Here is a 26613-nt window from a genome sequence, read left to right as displayed (position 1 = left end):
TGGAAGTAGCACTTGACTGTCGATAGATATTTCATGCTCTTGTGACATTTATGTTTTTCCTGCATGTATTGATTTTATTCTAACAGGTAGTTGACAAAATAGAGTATTAGTAGTAATAGTAAGGGTTAGTGATCCCGTGTAACACGCGGTCAACACTCATGATCAGTGACGTCACTGTCCAAGGCCGAGAATAATCGGAGAAAGCTGACACTGGTTCTATTTTTCTACTGTTTTTCCCATCTCCCTGTCTCTGGTAGGTTAATTAATCGCTTGTTCACGACAAATTGGAGTATTAGAGCTGGTGAATTCGTTGTACTTGGTGGTTTAAGTGTGGTTTTTGTGTATAAATGGCGAAAAGATCGGGGTTCGAGTGGGAGGTCCTTGGCGCTGATTGGCTGGCGGAAGCCTCGAGCTGCTCCTCGACCAATGAGGACGAGGCGGCTCACAGTTCCTTTCACCCAGCGCCATATTAAGTGACACCTGCGTCCTCCCACATTATTTCTAGTCATCCTCACATCTTTCAAGCGGTTAAAAGCGTTAATATGCTGTGGGTAATTGTGTGCGTGACCCTGCTGGTTCACTGCCGTGGCTGCAAGACTTAGTCTGAGGAGGTGGTGATGAGCTGGTCAAGTCCCACATAGTTCAAGGACAAGGAAAGTTGAATTTGGCCCAGGATGAGGCAAGACCTGGCGGGGACGTCCTCAGAGGGTGTAGCTTTGCCTGAACTGTTTTGTAACACTGCTACCTTGACAGTACTGGCCCCTAGGCAGCAGTGTTGGTCATGCTAGTGGTGGGTGATGGCTGGGATACAGTGCAGATTGTAGGTGCCAGAAGTGTGCTCTTCAAGCTTTTATTGTGAGCTGTATCTGCTTGGAGCAATGGAGGCAGAGGCAGCTGAAAGATCAGTGTCCTCGCCCTCAGGCAGTGAGGAAATGGAGAGTGACGGGGAGATCAAACACGAAGATGAGGTCGACAACGGAAAGGATTCCGATGAAGAGAATGACAAAGAAGAAGCAGAAGATTCTGACTCGGACGAGAGCGATCCAACGGGCGAGGAAGGTTCCGAGAACTCCGTCAAGTCAGACGACATCAAGAACTCCGAAGACAAGAAAAACACGAAAGATTGTGAAGCTTCGGTGAACGACCATGATGTGTATGTGATGGACGGAGAATGTTACCCCATGGCTGATCTACCCCTAGAGGTGATCACTACTGTGGAACCAACCAATTATTCCTACCCAGTTCTCAAAAATATGTCCAATGGGGTCCTGACACACAGAAATATATTTACCGAGCACGAACGATCTGTGTTAGTGAACATCATAAATAAATACCGCAACATAGTCGACACTCGCAGCCGAACCCGCGAAATATATCTGGAAAAACAGAGCGTTTGGCAACAGATAGTGGAGGAATACAACAGTACCGAGAATATTATGGTGCGCACGGAGAAAGAATTACGTAAGTGCTGGGACAACATGAAGTACCGGGCGAAGCAGGCTGAGAAGGAAATGTTCAAGGTGCTGGATGGAGTCCAGGTGAAGGCCGAGGCTTCTGAGTTTGAAGTGAAAATGGAGCCGCTAGACCAGTACGATCAACGCTCTCCTTCAGGTGAGTGTGCTTAATGTTGGGTAGCTTAAGGTGTAGATTAAAGCTAGGATTCCATATATGCGTTTGCAGTGTGTTTGTGCAGTGCGTCTTGCGGTTTGTGTTTGAGTTAAATTTCCCTGAAAAACGAACCCGTTTCCGTTTGCATGCAGCTGTCTTTTTGCGGTCCAACGAATTACCCAAAAGTATATTAAATCAGGGTAAAATCTTAACGAATATGTTTTACATCAATAAAACCTGATTAATAATGTTTTCATTGAAATGTAGTCAAAATAATGAAATAATAAACAGCGAAAAAAGCTAAATTCCAAAGAGGCACCTATCCAAAATGGAGATATAATTACCGATGTTTCTGTTACTTTGGGGTATTTAACATAGCCGTAGGATTTACTTTTCGTTAGGTTAGGTTAGGTTAGCGAAGTGCATCACGATGGATTTGAGTTATCTCCCTTGTTCACGAACTCTTTGAAATTTAGCGTTCGCCAATACTGAAAGTTTTTCGCTGTTTATTATTTCATCTTACAAATTATTTTAACAAAATTACACTAAAAATATTATTAAACATGTTTTGTGTATGTATAACAGATATTCGCTAATATTTTATCCTTATTTGCTATACTTTTGGGTAATTCGTGGCTCCCGTCATTTTGTTAGCGGGAACAGGACAGGAAAGATGGCTCTTAGTGCATCGAAGCTACGACGGTATTTATACAGAATCATTTGCTATTAAACATTCTGGGTTTGTATAAGATCATGCGTAAATCAGAGGAAAAACGGACTAGGAACATACTGTAGATGGTGGGCTCATAGATTGCTGCTGAATTGGTCCAAATATGGAGCCTACAATGCTCGGAAGGGTTATTTGTTCTACTGTTTATTTTCTTACTTTATTTTCATCAGTGAGTTCTGATATGAGAATCATTTATTGTAAAAATGCTTCGTTTGGTAGATAATTAGGTGCCTAGGCGCACAATACTCTGTCTTCTCGGCGGTAATTCGGCGGAGTCGTCTCATCCCAGGATGTAAACAGCCAATCATATTGACATATTTCAAAACACTCCGCTGCCAGGGCTTGATCAACCCCAATGTTCAGTGTATGATTAAGAACCGTTTGGTTCCTAGCCCCCCAGTTAGGAAGTTAGGTTAGGTAAGGTTAGGTAGGTTTATTTTGTTAGGTTGGTGAGGTCTTCTAACAATGCCTCTGCTACTTGTTTTTCATTTGAACTAAGGTTAGGTTAGGTTTAATTTAGAAATAACCACTTTTTAACACATTTGCGAAAACTATGACAGTGTCCACCATAAAACACAGTGAAATTAAGGTGTTTTTATAATGGTTTTCTATGAAAACTTCGGCCTTGGATCAGTCGTCAATACTTACCCAAATAAAAATATTTGCTTATTACTGGATTGACGTATTATCACACTGACTACTAAATACATTGTCTGATGTATGGGAGAACCTCTTGAAGGGGAGAAGTCTGAAAATCTGTAATACATCTGTCACTTACTAGGCTATATACTGAGTGACCTATTATTCCTGGCCATATCTTAATTTGTTTCTCATACAAGGATACAGGCTTTGTTAAGTCTGTAAAGTACTGGCTGGAGTACCGGTAACAATGAACATAAATGGTGTGTAGGCTACTTGAATGAGTGTTGATACTCGCCATCTAAATCCTTCCTTCCCATGATGTGAGTGATGCTCTTTCATGTATTGTGGGCCAGTTGTACATCCTTGTAGGTGGGCAAAGTTACATCATAAAGACACTCATGTTGGCGCACAAATTCAATCAACTTCTTAGTCTCCTCGACAGAATTTTAATTTTATTTTTCCTCGGGTCATTTTGCTGGATGAGGAGAGCAAACGGATCGCGACGTCACAGTGTGGGATTCTCTCATCACGTTTCCATGGGGTTGCGTTTTGCAGAGATTGACATGTATTGCAAATGCATAACGCTAACACAACCGTGTACTGTACATTTCAATATGATCTATTTTTGCCGCTAACACTACCACTGCTGCGTGAATGGAAACCTAGCTTAAGGATGCCACTAGATACTGGGAATGCAAATACATGTACTGAATGCTGTAGCTATGACTAAAGGAAAGTATGTTTATAGTGGTTGAAGTTTCTGGGACTAGATAATTGTGACAGCAGATTATATCTTGACCCATGGCTCTTAGATTATTTTTATGAATTGGTCTATTTACTTGAGTCATGTGTGAGTCAGTTGTACACAGTGAACTCTTCATGTTGGATGTAGTGTGAGGAATATTTTCAGATTATCTACACATCTTCTAGTAAAATTAAAGGCACTGGTAAACAATATTGTACATTCAACAACTTTTGGAAAAGATTGAAATAGCCCAACCATGGAACTCTAGATTGATTTGTATATAGGGAGATAGAAAGAAAAAAATATATAGAAGTTAAAGTGGAGGCAACGGTTAGCACCAGAAGGACCTTATGGAATTGCACCAAATTTTCAGACGTTGTTTAGATGATACCGAGTTATGAAATCGAAGTGACCATTGTAGTATTTGTTCTTTTTACCTTATCGGTCGATCATAAATTACTTGTTAGTGGGCAGGGTATGAAAGTAGAGTGAAATAACGGGGTAAAAACGCTGGAGACACTGATTGTATGGTAGGAGTTCCATGTCTATGTCCTTTATAGGCAACCGTGTTTTGTTTCGCATCATCTGTTATGCTGGAACGTCTGCGGTCTTTGTTTATATGTCAAGAAGTAACGAGGATCTCATCGGGTGTGTTTAATACGATTTATATTGGATTGGATTAGTTCACTTTTTCTAGGGATGGTGTTTGGATGATAGTAAGAAAATCAAAATGACAATGCACAGGTTAGGGAGTTAAGTAAGATTAGGTCAGATTCTAATAGGTTCTGTGCATTCTTGTTTCCACTTTCATGTTCAGTATAATGCAAATAGTATCTCCAGAATATTTGGTTCAATTCCATAAGTTATTTCTGGTGTTAACTGTCTCCCCCACCTTTACTAAAGTACATAATACAGTAATACCCTGTATAGTACTTTACAGTGTAGCATTTTTGTCAGATTTATTTATTTTTTCTTTCTTTCTCCCCCCACTTAGAAAATGCAATTTTGATCACACAAAGAGGGCAGGGCTTTGAACTAGAGGGAGATGTATGATTATAGATTTTCTTATTAGTGTGGTGATTGAACTACAGGGGTATAGTTCATACCCCAGCCTAACTCAACACGCTTTTGAGGGTGACTATTGTCAGTGACTGAGGCGAGTTAAAAATGGTCACTGGAAACGTTTTTTTATGTACAGTAAATGAGCAAAATAGAATTGGTAGGATTTGATGGATGGACGTTGATCAGCATTTAGGACAAAAAGTTGGAAAACTGAAGTAAGAAAAAAACAATCCCTGCTTCAAATTTTTTGTGTTGTTGCCACAAAGATGATGTTATCTGCAATCCATAACTAATCAAGAGTAGGTGATTTATGTGTGAAACTCAAACAGTGAAAATTACTGACTAATATCTGGATTTTAAAAACTAGGGTAATGTAGGAGAACACCGCTACCACGAGCAGTTGTTCAATTTCGTTCATTTTTTCCTCAGATGTTCTTATCATTATAGTACCGGTAAGTATTTTAAAAGGCTACATTTACTAGAACCTGACCTAACCAACCAAAGGAACCTACCTAACCTTACCTAACTTCCTAGCCAGGACCCTTGCCATATTAAACAGAAAGCACTTTCTGAGTATTTTGATCACAAAAACTTTTTTAGAAAAAAAACATCTTTATTGTGGACGTGAGAGTACGCTCGAACTGAGCGGGTCGATTGTAAACAAACATGTTAGGCGATGGCTCGGCAGTTTTTTCGGAGGAGCATTTACGGTAAATAATTAATTTCTTCACGTACAAAGCATGTAGAGACATTATTTTAGTGTCATATGATCAGTTTTTCACTGTGTTTCACCCTACAATTTCCCTCATCCTTCATGCCCTGCCCACTACAAGTAATTTATGATTGTAGATCGTGAAAAAAATACTTAAAATTTAAAAAAAGTTGTCACCTCTTTTAAGAAGATACTTATACAGTACTATAATAAGAACATTTGTGGAAAAAAGTGAACAAAATTGAGCAGCTCCTTCAAGAATTATCAGAACTAGTATATAATAACTACAGTACCTAATGTTTACAGTGTCCATAGTGATGCCAGTGTGGTTAACTAGAGATGTGGACCTGAAACTTAAATGGTGACTCACAATACCAACCAATAACCACTTTGTGTTTCCAGTCTCAGAACGTTTTTTTTAATTAAATCAGGATGGTTTGTTCTGTTCACCATCATTACTGATGTCTTTTCCGGTAAATATAGCATGATTATGTAGCTACAGTACTGTACTATTAATTCATTAAATTTAGACCGTGGATGTGACTGAATTACACTGTTTTAGTAAAGTTATTCTTCTTGAGATTTTATATACTATACTATATAGTTTAGTTAATAATTGCACATCAGTTGTACCCATTTTCCAATTAACCATGATTTTTCTGTCTCAAGTTTCCAAGTTATAAAGTGGTGCCCTTATTCAAGTTTTTCATGTGTATTAGTAGGAAAGACTTATTCAACACTACTACAGTACTACTACTACTTTGCTGTCACTGAAATCGAGTATGTTGATCATCCAGCTATGGTACAATGATATGAGTTATTAGGGATGGGACCTTCGTTGGTAAGCTTTGAGATGACTCGAGAGGCCGCTACGGGATCAATAGGGCCGTCCACAGATGTTACACGTGTGGAGAGCTACAGCTACTGAAGTGCAGGAGGGGCGGCGGCAGCGTCTTCCCGGCGTTGGCGCTTGTCTGCCTCGGTATGCAACCAGCTAACTCGAAAGTATTTGTACTTTCTCGTGTGGTGCTCCTCCAAGCTTTACAGTGTGGAGTGATCATCTCCCCGGTGAGGGGGTTGAATTGGCACTTTTTCTGGTTTGTCTCAAGACTATCCTTGTACCTTTTTCGTTCTCCAGCGTTATGTTTACCATCCGTTAGGTGACTGTAAAGTAGCTACTTTGATAGACTACTGTCGTCCATGTGGGTAACACGGCCAGTCCAATGTAGTTGTTCAAGAGTAATGGTAAACTCGATGCTCCTACAGTTGGTGTCGGCGAGAATACTGGCATGTGTTCTCTTGTCTTCCCAGTGAACTCGGAGGATGGAACGTAGACTAGGTTGGTGAAAGTTTTCAAGTGTCTTGAGGTGCCTCTTGTATGTGATCATTGTCTCGCTGCCATATAGTAGGGTGGGGAGGACCACTGATAAACGTGAAGCTCTAGATTATTTCAGCTCCCTATAGCTGAAGACGCGAATATGGAGTCTGCCAAAGGCTTGAAATGCATATCTGATCTGATGCTGAATCTCTTCATCGATGTCTATGGTGGTGGTGGTGGACAGGTGGGAGCCAAAGTACTGAAAGTGGGTAACATTAGAGAGAGTAGTATCATTTAGCTGGATGGATGGTGGAGGTGTGGTTGAACCAGGGCTGGCTGAAAGAGAATCTGAGTCTTATGTGCATTCACCTCAAAGCCAAAGTGTGCATATGCATCTGCATACTGTAAGTGTTCAGGATGTGCTGTAGGTCACGTCCAGTATGAGCGACGAGTGTGAGGTCGTCTGCATACTGAAGTTCAGTGATGGAAGTGGCTGACACCTTTGTTCCTGACTGGAGTTGTCTTATGTTGAAAAGGTCCTTCATCTGATACTGGATGTCCACCCCGCCAGCTAAATTGGCACTGCATGAGTAAGGAAGACAGCCAAGAAAATGGAAAGGAGAGTTGGTGCCAGTAAACATCTTTGTTTTACCCCTGTTTGGATGGGGAAGAACTCAGACTGGGTGCCATTGTGTAGGACACTGCTGTTCATGCCATCGTGGAGTTGCCTCCCAATGGCAATGAATTTTGGTGGGCAGCCAAAACGACTGAGAGGTTCTGCCAGAGGGCTTCTTTGTTGGCAGAGTCGAAGGCCTTATTAAGGTTGATGAAGGTCATGTACAAGTCACAGAGCTCTTCTCTGCATTTTTCCTGTATCTAGTGGGCAGCAAAGATCATGTCAGTGGTGCCACGTGATGGTCAAAAGCCACATTCAGATTCTGGGAGGAAGTTTTCCGCCTCGGGAAGAAGTCTTAGGAGGACTCGGGCGATAATCTTGCCAGCTATGGACAGCCGTGAGATCCCGCGGTAGTTGTCACAGTCTGACCGGGCTCCCCTATACTTATAGCTATTGATGATCAAGGCATCTTTAAGATCTTGGGGGATTTCCTCCTCCTCTCATATATTCTCCAGGAGAGAGTGGAGATGGCTGGTAAGCAGAGGTCCTCCTGCTTTATACACCTTGGCTGGGATTCCATCAGGCCACACCATATACGGTATTGTTTTAGCGGAATTGAAAAGTTCACGCATTTTGTGTTGCATCTGCAATTTTGGTGTCATCAACCCTAGTTGGTGGTACATAGGTAACACATGTACTGTACAGTATATACAGGTATATAAATATATATACAGTATATATATATATATATATATATATATATATATATATATATATATATATATATATATATATATATATATATATATATATATATATATATATATATATATATTTTATGTAAATCCACAATGAAAACGTGATAAGATAACGGATAAAATTACACACGAAAAATGTAAACAACGGAGTAATTTTTAGCTTTTAGTTCTTATTCAAAGATTCAGAGGCAATCTGGATATATGTAGACAGAGAGAGAAAGATACATCCACTATCCCCACACCAACACACACACGAGAGGAGCTAAGAGAAGGGTGGACGTGACTAGCCAAGTCAGGCTTCCAGAAGTGGGATCCACAAAATAAATTCAATGCTATCTAGGGATCAAAGGTTTTCAAAGCATTTTTAACCTGGGGCCACTGACAACAAATTTATGTAACATGTTATCAAAGCTTGAAACCCACCATCACTAAGGTTTATATACTAATTCCTTAATCAAATCAGCTTCAACAAAGTAAAGCTCTTGTTAAGGCTGATCAATACTGCAAGCTTTTCCCTGCTAGGTCATGCACTAACAAGGCACTGCTTTTCTGCAGATGCAGCCTGATATATACTATGTTGTTTGATTTTGAGCTGCAGTGTTTTTTTTCCTGTCTGACCCTACATATCACAATTACATTTGCCACATGGAATACACAATAAAACACTTCCATTTACATTCAAAACTTGGGCTATTCCTTATTAAATATACGTAATGGTTGAGTCATACTGAAAAAACAACATTAATATTTAAAGTTTGAGGACCCAAACAACGGACAAATTCAATACGATAGGGGCAAATATTCTATAGAAACCTTAGTTCTGGAGAGAAAGTATGAATTTTAAACAACGATCAACAAACACAGAAGGGTACCCAAGTTGTGCAATAGAACGAATGTGTTTCAATTCATTGACTATAATAATGAATAGCCTGTGTAATGTAAGCCACAGGTTCGAGCAAAATGTAATTGTAATTATGTAGGTCAGACAGGAAAACACTGCAGCTCAGAATCAAAACAACATAAATATAACATATCAGAACTGCATCTGAAAGCAGTGCTGATTGTATGTTAGGAATAATAATCACCCATTGCTTAAAAAGCTAGAAGTATTCAAATCACTTGTGTATCAGAGACTTAAGCTTTCTAAAGCTTTAGATTAAGGAATTAAAATCAATAAACCTTAGTGATGGTCAGTTCAAAACTGAAAATATGTTACATAAATTTATTTGTTCAGTGGCCCAAGGTTAAAAAATGCTTGAAAACCTTATCTAGATAAGATAGGAATATTTTGTGTGGATCCTTTTTTCTGACCTGACTTGCTAGTCACGCCACCACCCTTCTTAAGCCCCCACGCAGGTAGTTGGTGTGATTAGTGGATGTCATCATTTTGACCTGACCCCATGTTTTTAGGTCAACCCTGTATAGCTTCCCTCTGTCCATGTAATCCAGTTGCCTCTGAAGATGTCTTGAATAAAGACGAAGCTAAGGCACTGTCGCATTTTCTCCATATATATATATATATATATATATATATATATATATATATATATATATATATATATATATATATATATATATATATATATATATATATTTTTATATATATATATATATATATATATATATATATATATATATATATATAATATATATATATATATATATATATATATATATATATATATATATATATATATGTATATATATATGTATATATATATATATGTGTGTGTATATATATGTGTGCATACATACATACATACATACATACATACATACATATATATCGAGGCGGTTGAGGCAGGTGGAGATAGTACAGCACTCAAAATGTACGTCACAAAAGTTGAAGCGGAGGTTATTTTTCACTGCTATTTTCATTGACTATATGTACAGTACTGCACATTGCTCATTTTCCTCAGAGGCAGCTGCTGAGTTACCTTCCTGTGGTGGCAGCCTCAGCTTACACTAACTTTACCTCGTAGGCTCACACTAACTGGATTTTGGTTGTTTTCTTCCGGGTTGGGGGATACTGTACAGATGTCTGGTGCTGGACCCCAGTTCGATTTGCAAGGGAATATGGTTTAAGCAAGTCTGGGTTAGAGGTAGTGTACTGTATTTACATATTTAGCTGGACAGGTGCACACAATGCAGATTTTATCTGTTTTACCTATTAAACACATTGCTTGTGGTAATTTTGTTTATCAGTAAGCAGAAGATATATTGTACAGTATATAGTGTACTGCATAAAATAGACTTGCAGGTGTGAAAGGAATTATGCTTTTGCTGTATTTTGCACTTAAAGTACTGTACTGAATAAGATTTCACTGGATGTTATATGAGATGGGTAATGCTGATTTTTCTTACAAAGAATGTTTTGTGTTTAAATGTAGGCCTAACATATGTTCTTGAAATGTGGCTTTTCTAATACAATATTTTTTCTTGGATACAGATGATGAAGAAGACAGCACAGAGCCCTCTGGTGGTGGTGGTGGTGGTGGTGGTGCTGGTGATGATGACAGGGAACCTGCTTTAAAAAGAGCCCGTCAGGAATCTCCCAAGCTCTCCAGCCTCCTGTTGGCTGCTGCAAACAAGCGTTCTCCTTCCAGGAAAGTTAATGGAAGTAAAAATGGTGGAGTAACAACAAACAAGAATAGTAGCAGTGGCAGTTTCCCATACAATATACCAGCTTGCACAAAGGTTCTGCATGTAAAGAAGAAAGCTCATCCCTTCAGTCCCACCGTAACAGTGAACACCACCTCGGCATCAGAGATTCCTATATTACCAAAGGGATTAGCATCTTGCTTATCCATTACCAATATCCCCAACCCTGTCAGTGCTACCAATCACATCAGTGGAAACTTTGGTTCTCACATGAGAGATTCAGTTTCACCAAGCAGTTCTCCCATTCAAGGTTCAATCAAACCAATGCCAAGCTTGAAGAAAATGGTACCCAATAAACATCAAACGTCCAGCCTCAACAAAAACTCTAACTTGCGAGGGTCTCGGAAGTCCGGTACCCTATCTTCAAAAATGAGGGGTCGCAACTCTGTCCCTTCTCATAGCTCTGTAAGTTCAGGACATAATACAGTTTTTTTAAACAATACAGAAACTATTCATGATATTGACAGTTTAATATCCCCAATATTTGCTGAGAATGAAAGTGATAGAAATGAAATTGCTGAAAGATTGCTCAATACAAAGTTGGCAACTCAACGTCTAGAATTAGAACGGAGCGAGCATGAACTGAGGATGAAGCTGCTTGAAAAAGAGCTTCAAGCACAGACTTATCAGTCTCAGTACTGGTATCTTAAATTAAAACTGCTACGTAGCGGTCGGGAAAATGTTACTCTCAACTTGGGTGGTGCTACTAATGGTGATATTGATTAACTGGGCTTTTTATTAGGTCAGGTTTAACTGTAGGTTGTGAGTTTGTGATGTTTTTCATAGTGATTTGTGGATATGTTAAGAACAAAACTTTTGTATATTTAATGGTTAGTCTTGTACCTTAAATGGTTGTATTTAGTTTATTTATTGTGGTTGTTGGCTACTTGGTATTGTGTCATTTTGACTCACTGATGGTTGTGTTAATTTCAGGTACATTTATGTTGAGTTATATGATTTTTAAATTGATTTTCTAGACCATACATACTGTGCATTAAATGTTGATCCATATATCTGTACTATACAGCTTAACATGGAAGATGGCTTTTTTTTTACCATTATAATGCCTCTTATTTTTATTAAGTTGATGGAGGAAATAATTATAATTCAAGATTATGAATTTCTTCTTGCTTATGAAAAGTTCTGAAAAATTATCAAGTTAAGACAGTGGGATGATAAAAGTTATAAACTGGAATTAGTTATTTCAATAATTAGTTTTATGCCCTTAAAAAGAGGATTTCATGCTTTCGAACGCTTCTCATATGGTTGTATAGAAATATTTTTGGCAGTAATTGTGACCACTATCAGTGCTCTATCATATACTCTTTCCACTTAGCACCTGTTGCAGTTCATGGATGTTGATTAGTTAGTGGTTAAGTGTCTTGTGTAATGAACATCCACAAATTGTGACCATGTTTAGGAGGAATACTTGTGTTAAGACATGAAATCAGGGGTTCAAAGTTGGCATAACAATTTTGGAACTGTGGGTGTGCCTAAAAATCAGTGTTATGCCAACTTAATCTAGTACCTGTTTTGGGAGATATTTGCAAATCCCCATCACATGAATATTTTTACATGGATAAGTCCAGGGGTTGAGAGTTGCCATAATACTTTGTGTTAACTTTTATTTGCACATGTATACAAGTGCAGTTGCTCCAAAAAGGGTTGTCAAAATCTTTCATTCGTTGTGTCATATTGTAATGATACTTTTTTGGAGCGATTGTACATGCATACACACACACACACACACTCACACACACACACACACATATATACACATACACATGTATGTTCCAAAAGTAGTGCTGTGTCAACTTTGAACTTTGGTATGATCCCCTAAATGTGTGCATATATCATCATTGGCTTAAAAGTACATGTAAAATTTAAGTAAGTGAAAAATTTTCAAAATTTCAGAGTTAGTGTTTGTTCAAGGGTTTAACCTCTAGTGGGTCAATAGTATCATTATTTTTGTTCTCTTCTTTTTGGTAATGGCAGTACAGTAGAGTACTATACATTATATAGTACTTATTCATAATTGATCCCAAAATTTTAGTAAGTGTTTGATCCATAATTGATTTTAGTAAATTTTATTGGTGAAACAATGTTGAGGTGTATTTCATTGTCGCACATGTTGTGTGTGTATGGTTGTTCATCTCACCGTACTCTTGGGAAGATTTATGTGTCCGTACATTGGCCTGCTGTATACAATACTGTACAGTATAAGACTAGTGGTCAGCAACTGTGTTGCTTTGTATGGCTGGAGAAACTTTTCCCGTGTTAGTAATTTATATTTTCGGAAACTATATTTTGACAGGGTTTTCTAGTAAGAAGCAATACAGTACAAGATTAAGTTTTGAGAGATTTGCTTCAGTGAAACAGATTTGTAAAATTATGACATTCATCTTGTTTAGATGGGGAAAAGTGCTAGGAATAAATTTTTAGCCAAAATTTTAGCTGTCTCCAACGTCCTTGAAAATGTTTATTAATAACAGTGGGGTATAATGTTTGTGTACACAAGTACATGCTGCCTTAATTTAAAGAGGTAAAATTTGAATTATAAACCTCTATACATTAAATGGCCCACTGCAAATCTCAAATTCATCTTTCCTTGGGTATCATTTGAAAATAGATTTTTTGCTTTTGGTACAGATTTTCATATAAGTTAAAGGACAATTTTTTTTAGATTTCTGAATTTTAATTGATTTCATAAATATGCCACATTCAATTTTCCTTTTAAAAGACCTCGTTTAAATTTAATTATTTTTGCTTGTTCTATATCATTTTGAATTATTGTTCACATGTGCACTTGGCATCCATACGAACAATGAAAGTCAGATTTGTTAAATAAGAATATTCACTGGAATATACAGTAATTTTGTACATCATGATTAATTATTGACACACCCAACAGGTGGTGTCACTTTGGTCATAAATGTTGAAACTGATGCTAGTAGCCAGCCTCTTTCTTACTTGGTATTTATTTATTTATTTATTTGTTATTTATAGGGGGGTGCCTCCTCTGGTTGTAGTGTTGGGACCTTTATCCTTACAGTAGTGAACAGAGAGAGCAAAGCAAACTGGGGTATGGGATGTTTTCTCCCTGGTTATGTTTGCATATACGTACTGTAGTCTTCTCGTCCATCCCTCTTTTGGAATATACTGTATATATTTGTTTATTTACATATTGAGAGATTTGAATGGTTTATAGGAGTGGCTGAGAAAGGTTCACTAATCCAGGACCTGAGGTTTGTTAGGGTGATCCAACACAAACATTTTCTCTCACTGTCATCACTAACCAGATATGGAAATTGTTATCAGTTGTTACCTTCCCTAACACTAATAAGAATTTTTCTTGATCACATCTTGCTTTATTAACTTTTTATTATTTTATCCGACCCCTTACTTACTCCAGTGAATTTTACATTATTATTAATACACCCAGGAAATACAATGAAGGAGTTCCTATGATTTGGTGCATAATATTGATTAATACTTAGCAATGGTGTCAGTTTTGTGTTCATCTACAATATTGTGTGATGCTATGTTACCTGGTGCTGCAGTTGTGGCTGCTTACTACGAGCCATTGTTTTGTTAAGGAAAAATAAATCCTGCGAGTGATGTATATTGTTCTTCTGAGTGATGTGTTGCTTGTGAATGAATGCCTTATTTTGGACACTGCAGTTGTTTTGAACAGGTCTACTGCCTTTCTTTTGTTGGGGAATTTCTCTCTCTTGTGTGATTTTAATCTGAACTGAACAAATACAGCAGTATGAAAAGTTAGGGTTACTAATCTCAGGTGAATGAAATTACATGCATACATAGACATATACATACATACATACATACATACATACATACATACATACATACATACATACATACATAGAGAGAGGGAGAGAGTGAGCGATATACTGTACAAAATATATTTTCATACAAAGCTTCAGGTGTAGTGCAGATTGGCTGGACAGGTGTTGATTTGAGGCTCCCATTCAGCTAGTAGGTTGTTCCACCGCTTCACCCAAGGTTGTCTGCCATCGCTAGCATATTAAGAGGGAACCCAGTCTTGCACTTTGTTTGGGAATATAACACTTGACACTAATGTTGGGAGTGTGTGTGTTAGGCTATGGTGTTGGAGTTTTTCTTTTCTGTTTCTTTAAACATCACTTATACCTACTCTGGAAAGCTGTACTGTAGTGAATTTGATAAAAGTCCACAGCTTGAAAGCAAAGCCAACAACCTTCTCACAAAGACAGCAGAAACAGCTACCGGTAGAGTGAGTGAGTGGTTAGATGGTAATGCCCTTTTTCCATGATCCTCTCCCCCTTCCCCCACTAGCATGTCAACATGAGTTAAAATGAAGTGACAGTATTTGAGTTTTGTTGTTGATAGAAATATGACTTCATAGTTCTCTTGGTAAGGTATATATCTTTGAATTCTTCTGTGAAACTATAAAGTATTGTTTTACATTTACCATTTGGTTTTACCTTGATTCTTATTATACATCAGAGAGACATGGCTTAAAACCTGTGTAGGTAACACTGAAATTAAATCCCACTGTAGGAGAAGATAAAACAGAAAAACAAGAGCATTTTGTATTTTGACCGTAACCTATAGTCCTCTTCAGCAGTGGGGTTTGTGTGTTATAATTTATGTGGTACTCTGTTACATAATTTTCTCAGCTATCTAGCTTGATTCTGTATAACTGGAAGGCCTTCTTATGATAGCCCTTTTTTGTTCATCAGTTTTGAAAGACATTGAAGAGCTGTTTTTATCCCCTTGTTTGGTAAAGTGCTTATATTTAACTTCCTTTAGCCAACAAGCATTGCATCCTCTCAGAGCTACTGTTTTGTACAGAAAGCAAAATTATTCTGTTACAGCATAAGACACTTGTTCCTTTCTAATCCATTTTGGTGTTGTGTTGCATAAATGTTTTCACCTTTGCAAGTTCTTGGCTGGTGCATGTGGTTACTGTGCTGATGTGACTGCCATACTCACATCTCTTTTCAGTTTAATTGTTGTATGGGCTTCCCTTGTGTGGTGGAAAGTTGTCAGTTGAGTGAAAATCTGCTAAACAGTTGTCATTTTCCTATTGAAACCCATTGCAGTATACAGTACAATTATTAATAAATACAGTACAGTATGCACAAAAATTCTGTAATAAATACTTAGAACTCAAATTTAGTCATAATAGAAATACAGGGTCAAGTACACTTTCCAGACACTGGTGATAAACACTTGAGTGTCTGACTTCTGTCAATCCTCATTAACTTATCTAATTTCACCTCAAGTAATAATCTTCCTGTTTTTTTTTATAACATCAGTACTTAATGATCTCTTGCCAGACATAATTAGAGGGGTGAATTGCCTTGAAAAGTGAAAATCAAAACAAACCAGAACTGCTAAACACAGAATTTACAAGTGAAGTGTGGGAATTACACTAACGAAAAGTGCCACTAATGTCAACTCAAAGTAGGAGACTTACTCTGACAAACAGAAGACCTTTATCTACAGGTTTAACAAATCATTCCCCCATCCCCTCATTTTTCCCTCTGTTTATATTTAAAATTTTGATAGTCCAAGTTTGTGAAATTTTTACCTTAATTTTTACATTTCATAACTTCACAATTCTGCACAACACACCTCTTTTTCATTAACCTCACCTTGAATATTACCACTTTATGTTGTAATGAGAAAGGATTGTAAGAGAAAAATTGGTATGAAAGAGTGAATATCAGAATGAACTAGTGCATTTATTTAGCCATATTCCTTGAGGTAGTTAGAATAGTATGTTGTCTTAGGCTGAAAGATTTTAATGAAATTTGGCTTTTTTGTGTGTCCTTCATCCTTAAATGCCATAGAGCAATGTAACAATAATAATCTGCATAAGTCATCAGGTTTTATAGAAAGTTAGAGCATAATGATTGAAGGTGACCTGGCCATGTCTCTTTATCAATACAGTATTTTAGTTTCACGTAAGATTTCATTTATAATTTTTCAGTACTTGTACAGTCAGACCATAAATTACAGGCATCCCCCAGGTTACGGGAGGCATGTGTCATTGAAAATTTGTCCATAACATGAAATTCCATAATGCAAAACCAATTTTCCCATTGACTTCCATTATATAATTGGAGATGTGTTCCCAGGGAAATATTTTTGGCAAAAAGATGTAATACAATCACATTTATGAATGAAATTAATATTTTTTTAATACATACATTGATTATTTTATGATATAATATGGTAATAAATATGCAATACACTTGAATTTAACTTACCACAAACGATGTTGAGTGCTGCGTTAGGTGAGGTGGTGAGGTAAGGTGAGGTGGTGAGGTAAGGTGGTGCAATCGGAGTTACTGGGAGGGAGACGAAGGGGCACTACTGGCTCCTGCCTCGCCCTGTACAGTATTGTAGAAATCCACACGAAATAAATTTTATAATTTCTGTGAATTTTTTTCTAATACTTGTAGTATTGAAGAAAAAAAATTACTGTACCGTACTTAAAAAATTTACCCAATTTCCGTAAGGGCGAATTTTTTGTCCGTATCCCGAATTTATTGGTCATCATTTACAAAATCCGTAAGAGCGAATTTCCATAACCCGGGGGATGCCTGTAATTTTACCTCTGGAGTTTGATGGATTTAAAAATGAACACTTCCTCTCTTGTCTTCTTGATATGGTTGGTAATCGTGATTGAAAAGTCATTTCCATTATCCCTATTTTCTGAAATATTCTCATCATATTTTAAAACAGAATTACACAAAAAAAATTGCCTTATGATTTAGATTTTTTTTTTTTTAGATTGCCCCCGAGGGGGCTAGTTTATTGGGCACCCCCCTTACATCCTGTGCAAGGTGAAGCGCAGAAGCGTTTACAGCGCCCATCTGGGAAGCATACTAAGTTCATGCTTGCCTTTATGACTCGTGCATTAAGGACTTATGATAAGTTACATATTCCTGTACAAAGAAAGCAGGGCTACCAATGTGAAGCCAGGTGAGAGCTTTGTACTGAATTTTTGCTGGTTTGTCATATTGTTTGTCACTGAAAGGGATATAGTAATTTATGGTCTGTCTGTACATAACTATTAGACTGTACAGTCACAATCCAAAGTTTCAACACCCCCCCTGGCTGGGTGTTCGCTGAGGCCAGGGTTGAGGTAAGGCTGGGTGATCGGACGCAGACTAGTTAAGCAATGTGGCAACGAGGCACTACAGTGCTCGTGTGCTGTGAGTCTCGGAGCGTTGTGGTGGTGGAATGTCTGCATCCGATCACCCAGCCCTGGCTTCGGTGAACACCCAGCCCGAGGTGGGGGGTGTTGAAACTTTGGATTGTGACTGTACAGTACAGAACAATTAGACAGAATAGAAGTTTGTTTTGTGTGTATTTACTTACTGTAATATCATTTGATGGCCACAAGCTTGTATTCTATAATTGAACTGAGTCTGTTTCCCTTAGTTGGTTTTAAGTGAACTACGGTAGTCATCCATTTTACAAGTGACAGTAGTTAACCTTGAGTCAGATGGAGCATACAATGTCCCCTTGACGGAGAGAGAATTGCTGCTGTTATGTACCAAAAGTATTTCATCTGGAGAGTGGACATCCCTTGCACTTAAAACAGTGTCTATAAAGTAAACGTCATACCTTTGTCAGGTTATTCAGGATTGCCGCCAAGCTCAGTACAGTATTAACTATTGCTTGATCATTAATGGTTCTTTATGGTACTGCTAAAAAAGAATCATGATAAATATAATGTACAGTGTAACAAAAAGTACGTATACAAGTGATTTGAAAGAAGAAAAAAGGGGGTAATAATATGCATAAAAGAAATGACAAAGGGAAGGAGGTACAAGCCATCTGTTTGATTATAAATATACATGTAGTACCATCAATTAAGTATACAGTACCCTGTATATGCATTTTTATAGTTGAAGCAAGAGGAAAGAACCTATGGTATATCTGTTGGTTATGCAGACGTCATATACAGTACAAGTACTAGTAGCGTAGTTGTTCAAGCCTTTTCCATTGCCATAGACATTAGAAAAATAATTATAAATACAATATTGAATTCATTTGTAACATCAAATCTTTCTAGTTTAGTTTCTCCCATTTTTAATCCTTATTTTCAGTTGTGTAGCCTGTTTTCTTTGTCATTATTTCTATACCATTTTCTTTTTGCATTTCTCCTATTTATTCTTGACACTTAAAGTTTATGCTCTTGTTTTATTGCATACGTAGTTAGTTTCCTCTCATGTGAACACCTATTATTCTTTAAGCTGCTGAATGCAGACTTTCCTCCCATAGTCTGGTAAGTATGCTGTATCAGTCTTGGAGGCTTCCTTGTTCACCTGCCTCCTCACCACTTTAGTAACTCATTCAAAGTTTTCAATTTTGAAGGGAAATTAATAAATACTTTACAGGATGGATGGGCACCTCTCACACTCATTGATTAGAATTTTAAAGCCTCTTGAGTACTGTACATGGCTTAACTGAATACTTTCTGTTACCTGTACTGTGTTGTGTTTTAAAGACTGCTCTGACTGCAGGGAAGGACAGGGTATTGTTCAGTGTGTTTGAGTTTCAATTTTGTTACAGTTTGTAAATCTTTGTGGGTTATAAGTTAGTGTTGTATATAATATCAAGATGATAGTGGTCAAAGGTTGTGTTTGTTGGGTTTATGATGGGAGACATAGTGTTCATTTATACAGGTATCTTCACCAGTAGATTCAATTAATATCACTGCCATAGAAATACACGATCTTGATGCCTGTATAAAAATAGCAGAATCCTTTCGAGTAAACTGACAGTGTTATGAAGCAAATGAGGTCACCATTTGTGTTTGCAGATCATATATTTGAGTGGCCTAATGTGCCATACTGCTTCCATTATTGGTACTTATCACTACAGTACAGTACCAGGAGGAGCACAGGAGATGGGTTCTTTGTGTTTTGGGGTTATAATTTTTACACAAGTGTATATGGTGAAGATTACTATTTTTTTTCTTTTAATACCTGTATTGGAAAATATTTGTGTTTGTCATGCTTTATTTATGATATTAATCATTATGTGCACCTGGAACTTGCCTTGTTGATAAGAAGATTGACAGAATGCATCGACAGTGCCTCATTTGTTACCTCAGGAGAGAGTTGCACGTTCCTGCAAAATATCAAAATGACATGGAGTAATGTTTATTAATAAAGGAAATGATAAATTACTTTGTTTTAATGATTTTATCCCACTTGAGCCTTTATCAGGTTTGTATGAGTTCCCCTCTGTGCTGAATAAAATTGTCTTGCGTTAGCCAAATAGAATATTAAAAGTGGTATCCCTGTGGTGAAGGGGTTAAGTGGTACATAAGATAAACCTTCCTCAAAACTACTACTGTATAAATCAATGGGAAGAGCTGCAGGTGTAGAGATGGGAATAAAAGAGAAGCTGGTAGAGTTTGGAAGAAAGTTCACTCATGCAGCATCAATACTACTTGGCCAAATGTTATATACTGTACAGTACTAGTTCCCTGTCTCATGGTGAAGATTTATATTGTTTATGGTTGATGTTGCTATACCTTTTGTTAATTTAATGACCACACACTACACTCGGTTGTCCACAATGCTTCAAGGTGTGAGGAAGTGCTCTTATTCTTTGAGTTTCTAAATGTGTTATTGTTATTTAATATGTGAAAATGGAATCTGGGATGGAAATAATGTTGAAATAAGTATTGAGAGAGGATGATATATATGTACACTCACTCCAAAAGGTTACTTTATGGAGGGTCCGATGAATTTCAAAATGAACATCACTATGCCTGTTGTCTTGGTAGGTTTGTCAAAATCCTTCATCCGTTGTGTAATACTGACCTCCCACCCACCTAATTTCAGACTATATACTGTACTAGATTTGCTCTTCTCAGTTTAATTATTAAAAATGATTGTGATGGTAACAGTTGTGATATACAGTAATGTAGATACTGTATAGAGGCAAAAAAAAGAAAAGGATAATTTTCAGTAAGAATAACCAACTAAGAATACAATGTACATAAAGCTCTATCAATTTTATTAATACTGTACATTGTGTGGGAGTAGGTGGGGGGGGGGAGGAACATGTGTAGCCAGTAGGTGGGAGGAAAATTGGAATATAGTTCTGTACAGAAAAACATTGAGAAAGGAGATAAAAGTAACCATAATAAAACTTATAATGGGAAATTATGTTAGTGGACAATATTAGAACCAAAATGTTGAAATTGGAAAGGAAGAACTCATTGTGGAAAATGGTCGTATGTTGCCAGTAAGAATGGTGTTGGCAGAAATTCAGTATGGTAATGTGCAGTGTGTGGCAAACTATAGGATGTTGTTGACTTAAATTGCAAGTACTGTAACCAAGTGTCCATAACTAGGCTGGAGAAACTCAACTTTGGGGGATAAATCCCTGTACCGTGTCATGAGTTTTGTTACCTGGTCGACATGATCAGTGATGGTGGGGGTGCTGAAGTTAGCAAGAGTCAGAAGTGGCTGGAAGTTTAGGGAGTTGCTGTCTTTATTGACAGCAGGAGGACCTTCCCTTTGTGTGAAAGGAAATATGTACAGTACAGCATACAGCTGGTGTGTGAAGTGTAATTTTGTATGTCAGAGAAACAAGGTCAATTAAAAATGATGACAAAGCAGTTTTGAGTGATCTGAAATGAGAATGTTCAGGTGGATGTACAGTCGGGGTCAAAAGTCTTGAACACTTGAGAATATTTGGCATGTAAGTACTCAAAGATCTTAGGTATTAAGGAGAGTTTTATCCCATTTTGTGGTTCAGGCATAATATGTGATGGCAATTAGTGTTATTAGTATATCCCAATCATATATGTATAACTCAGAAGTAGATTCCAGATATTCCTAAGTGTTCAAAACTTTTGACCCCGACTGTACAATGTGACACTGAAAGACTGTAGACCCTGTTCAGAGCTAAAGGGTGGCTGAGTATTGAGAGTACCATACAGTCCAGTGCTGTGCAGAGGCAGGCTGAGATAGTTTGGGCATGTGGAGAGAATGGGTGAGACCAATTGGGTCAAGAAGTGCATAAGCCTAAATGAGGATGGGAGGAGACCCAGGGGTAGGCCAAGAATGACACGAGGAAAGGTTGTAATAAATGACATTAAGAATTAAGAACCTAACAAGAGATTACAAGAGACTGTGCAGTACACCCTATACTGTATAGGAATCACTGTCAAATTCTGTACTGTACACTACAAAGTACTGTACTACATTTGTAGCGCATCAGAGGGGTTTCCCGGTTGCCCGGAAATTCCCTTGGGTTTGTGGGAGAGTTGTGCTGTAAAATTGTGACAAAGAATGAAATCTTGGAAGAGGTTAGGGAATTTAGATGTTGGTTACTAACATTAAGCAAAGGAGAGTAAACCTTGGAACTGAGGGAAATACATGACGGTGAAATACCTGTACGGATGTGGGCTGAATTAAAATCATCCAAATGTCAAGACAATACTAGTGAGTAATCTAAGCACTGTATCTTACATTAAGTGAATGGAAAGATTGAGAAATAGTGGAGTCGATTGGAAATTAGGAATGGCTGTGATGGCAGAAATGGATTATGAAGCGGGTGTGAAGTGGATACCAGAGGCCATCATGACAAGGAGAATATAGTACAGTATAGAGGTGCTGTATCAAGTTTTAATGATTATATCTTCATTTTTCAGAGAATAATTATTGAGAATGGCAGTGGCAGGCAACTACTATTTTGCCATTGTTGGACACCATGACAACCCCATGTTTGAGATGGAGTTTACACCAGCCAACAAAGAGCCCAAGGTTAGACAGTCTGTGCTTTGTTTATTGCAATTCTTTGGCCAGAAGTGAGATGATTATTGTGTTTCTTCAACAAAAGATTCTGACGTTTTGGAGAGATGGAATGAGTAGCAATTATGGAAAAGAATGGGGTTAATCTCAGTCACAAGTGAGAGTATGTAGAAAGCTTCAAATATGCTACAGACTTAGGTATAGATAGTATTGTTTGTACAGAATATATTACAAGAGTTATCAATCATTTTTTCTTTCATATATCAACCATAATCTATTGCTTATACATAGAGGATGAAGGAATATAGCTACTCACAGGAAGCTACATTGACCTAAAATTGTTTGAAGCAAAGTAGAATATGACTTCCATATCGGCTAAATTTTTTATATTCTGGTTGTCCTGATTATTCACTATCCCAGGCAGCCATCATCCATTTCTCCAGGCATCCATAATCCACTTTCCCAGGAATCATCATCCATTTATCCAGGCAACCATAATTCACTTACCAGGCAGCCGCCATCCACTTTCCTAGGCAACCATCATCCATTTATCCAGGCAACCATAATCCACTTACCAAGGCAACCATCATCCATTTTCCTAGGCAACCATCATCCACTTTCCTAGGCAAATGTCATCCATTTATCCAGGCAACCATAATCCACTTACCAGGCAACCATAATCCAATTACCCAGTCAGCCATCATCCACTTTTCCAGGTAACTGTCATCCAGTTTCCTAGGTAACCATCATCCACTCTCTCAATGGTCTTGCATCATATTTACCAGTTAATATAGTATAAAGTCTTTTGTACCAGATTGCACAAGTCAGGCCTCTCCTCACCTACCCTGTCTTATGTCTGTATGTGTATATGAGTACAGGCCATTATGACATTATTATAAAGAGTCATGTCCAGGTTTATATTGCTTAGATAAATTAAACTGGGATGATGTAATTCCAGAAGGAAGATCATCGGCACCTCAACCAGTTCATCGCCCACGCAGCTCTTGACCTGGTGGATGAGAGCATGTGGACCACGGGCAACATGTATCTCAGACTGGTTGATAAGTTTAACGAGTGGTAAGTTGTGTGATGATGTGACGCAGTACATTATAAATACACCTGACGTGGGGATGTAGAGAATGAATACCCTGTATGTGTGTTTTCTGTCTTCCTGTTGTCCATGTATAACACTTCATGTATATTTCCACGTTGATGAAGATGCGCTTCTTTTCGTGTAGAGAAAGGAGAACAGAATTAGAGTACTGGAGGAAGTTTTGCAGATGGAAGGAAAAAGCCATTGTGATGAAACTGAAATTTTGGAAAACACTTGAAGTTGATAATATTAAGGCAGAAATATTACAACACGGAGAAGAGAAACGGGTAATGAAGGGAAGATGAAGATTACAAACCCCCAATTCTTTCACCTGACCGTACAGCCTGGAGAGCTGACATCAGGTAGTCATGGCTAATTCATGCAAGTATGGAAAATTGCCATTAAACACTGATGATGATTAAACATCCTAATTTTAACCTAACCTAGCTCCCCATTTAGTATAAGTGTGTTTAATCATGAGGTGAAATAAGTGGGGATTCCTAATCTTCACGGGTTCTAATAAATAGTGAAAGTGCCAGATGAGTGGTTGGAACCTTTAATAATACATTACCTTAGTAAAGTTGCTCAGTGTGTAGTATCTGGGGAAGTATATTTTATGACAGTAATTGATTGGATGAGGAATAAATTATAGTACAGTACAGAGTAGGTGAAGACCACAGAGAATTTAGAGTGTAGGGGATTATACTGTAGTCCACATGTCCATAAAAAAAATGCTCACACAAAAATACAATGCAGAAAATATGAAACTGTTAGCATTCTGAGAAGACATAGGTTGGATAATGAGACACTATGGGGGGTGATGAGGATTTATGGTGTAGGGGGAAACCTAGCTTATGAAGTGAAGGTATTATATAAGGGTAGTAAGGCATGTGTGAGGGTTAGCAGAAGACCAAGTAGGAGTTTTGAGTAGGAGTGAGGCCTGAACACATTCTTATAAATATTTCACCTAGACAGAAACTAAACTAAATACTGTTTATGGGTACTTACACAGTTATGAGTTGTTTCTTTTTTGGATTCCAGTATAAATACCATTTTGGGTTTCTTGCAAAAGATATCTCACTGAGGGGTAATGGTAGGGCTTTTGGGTGGTGGCATTATGCAATATAACACTGTAATAAGAACAAATGTACACTGCCTTGTGAGTGAACAAGACACCACTTGGGTACTGTGGATGGTGTAGGTATGTGTTGCACACCTTTTAATCACAATCCCACATTGCACCTCACATCCCAAGAAGCTTGCCTGGACATGTGTTTTCAATTTTGCATTTTCAAAACTATGGACCTTGGCTGCTCATCCAGTGCAATTGCAAAGAATATACTGTATGCGCAATGTAAGTATTTGGTACAGTATTTAAAAATAAATCAAATACAGTACTAGTGGCAAAACCCTGCAGAATGAAAATATGCAAAGCTAGAGATTGTTGTAAGTACAGTATACTGTACAGTACTGTATACTGTAATACATTATTCTGATATTTAGCATTGTAGAAATGTTAATGATGATGATATAAGATGTATATGTCAATGTCTTTGATCTGTGGAGCAGTAAAACTAAATAGCCACTTTTTTAAGGTATGTGTCAGCATTTGTGACTGCTGGCAGAATACGGCTCATTTGTCTCCACGATGTTAAGAATGATGATGGCATCAAAAACTTCTTCATGGAGATGTATGAAACATATATTAAGGTAAAGATCATTTGTTTTTGTAAACTTTTTCATTATTATTTTTGCTAGCTTAACTCAACATGGCATAGAATTCACAGATTGTATTTATTTTCTTTAAGAACGAGGCATCTCCTCACTCAGTTGTGTACACCTTTGTTCCTGGGTTTATTAAGCAATGTGCATACAGTGTATAATTTTAGCTTATCCTTTTGCAGTACATTACAGTATGTCCCCATACAATCACAGTTCTTATGGGATGATTTCAACAAACCAGAATTATTACTTTAAACCATAATTTCAATCAGACTTCATTCCCAACCTCTGACCTCATAAGTTTGTTGCCCAGCACTTCCCCTAAGCTGTCATGATTACGTACTTAATGAACCTTTATAGTATTTGTTTTAATTTTTCAACAAAAGAGAGTTGGCGGCTTACATATGTAGTGGTAGGGTCTCCCAACTTTCCTGTATTTTATTACAAAGCATCTGCCTTGTCTTTCAAGGTGTCATCTTCTGACCTCAAATGTAAACCTTATGCTTTGGTAAGCTCAAGTATTCCATGTCTTAGGATTCTAAAACAGGAGGAATTGATGAATTACCTGGTTAAAACTAATGAAATGAACATTCTATACTTACTCTGTATGTTTAATGAGCATCATAGGCATACTACTTGTCATATATATGCAAGTGTTTGTTGTACTGTACAGATACAGTGTGAGTAATTTGCAAATTATTATTTTGAACTATTTTTTGAGAGGGATGACAAAAATTTACCACCACCCCTGAACCCCTTATTTTCCATTAAAAATAACTTTAGTTCATCATGAATCAAACTATCAAGGCCCTGTTTTGGTACCTAACCTTTATAACCATCGGGGAACCATTGATTCATACTTGCTCTTAAGTTTTCAGTACTGTAGTAGTACAGTAGTTTCCAAGCATAAGACTGTACTAATTGTATTTTATAACTTCTTAGGTAAATGTGGTCTATCTGAGTAAATGTTAACAAGAGAAATTGTAGACATGTTAAGACTTATTATTTACCGTTTGCACATCATATATAATGTATCATTTCTCTTACAGCACTCGATGAACCCATTCTACACTCCCAACAGTCCCATCAAGTCTCCAGCATTTGAAAAGAAGGCACACTTTTATGGAAGAAAATATCTAACTGGCTAA

The 26613-nt window shown here is 37.5% G+C and overlaps 2 protein-coding genes and 1 long non-coding RNA gene across 3 annotated transcripts; all 3 read left to right on the top strand.

The window, feature by feature from the left end:
* The first annotated feature begins 259 nt into the window (after positions 1 to 259).
* On the top strand, positions 260 to 23727 carry LOC121877386. Its single transcript, XM_042383127.1, has 4 exons — positions 260 to 1611; positions 10641 to 11257; positions 22551 to 22662; positions 23609 to 23727. The coding sequence occupies exons 1-3, from the start codon at positions 879 to 881 to the stop codon at positions 22611 to 22613; spliced, it is 1413 nt and encodes a 470-aa protein (XP_042239061.1). The 5' UTR covers positions 260 to 878; the 3' UTR covers positions 22614 to 22662; positions 23609 to 23727.
* LOC121877387 lies at positions 11602 to 20064 on the top strand. Its single transcript, XR_006090996.1, has 2 exons — positions 11602 to 17162; positions 17194 to 20064. It is a non-coding gene; the product is annotated as an uncharacterized LOC121877387 (long non-coding RNA).
* Positions 22621 to 26613, top strand: LOC121877459 (trafficking protein particle complex subunit 2-like). The gene is made up of 4 exons (XM_042383224.1): positions 22621 to 22662; positions 23609 to 23727; positions 25339 to 25453; positions 26515 to 26613. Exons 1-4 carry the CDS (start codon positions 22621 to 22623, stop codon positions 26611 to 26613), a joined length of 375 nt encoding a protein of 124 aa, XP_042239158.1.

The sequence above is a fragment of the Homarus americanus genome, unplaced genomic scaffold (genome assembly GCF_018991925.1).
Source record: "Homarus americanus isolate GMGI-L3 unplaced genomic scaffold, GMGI_Hamer_2.0 scaffold367, whole genome shotgun sequence".
NCBI lineage: Eukaryota > Metazoa > Arthropoda > Malacostraca > Decapoda > Nephropidae > Homarus > Homarus americanus.
This window is presented reverse-complemented; position numbering and strand designations above follow the sequence as displayed.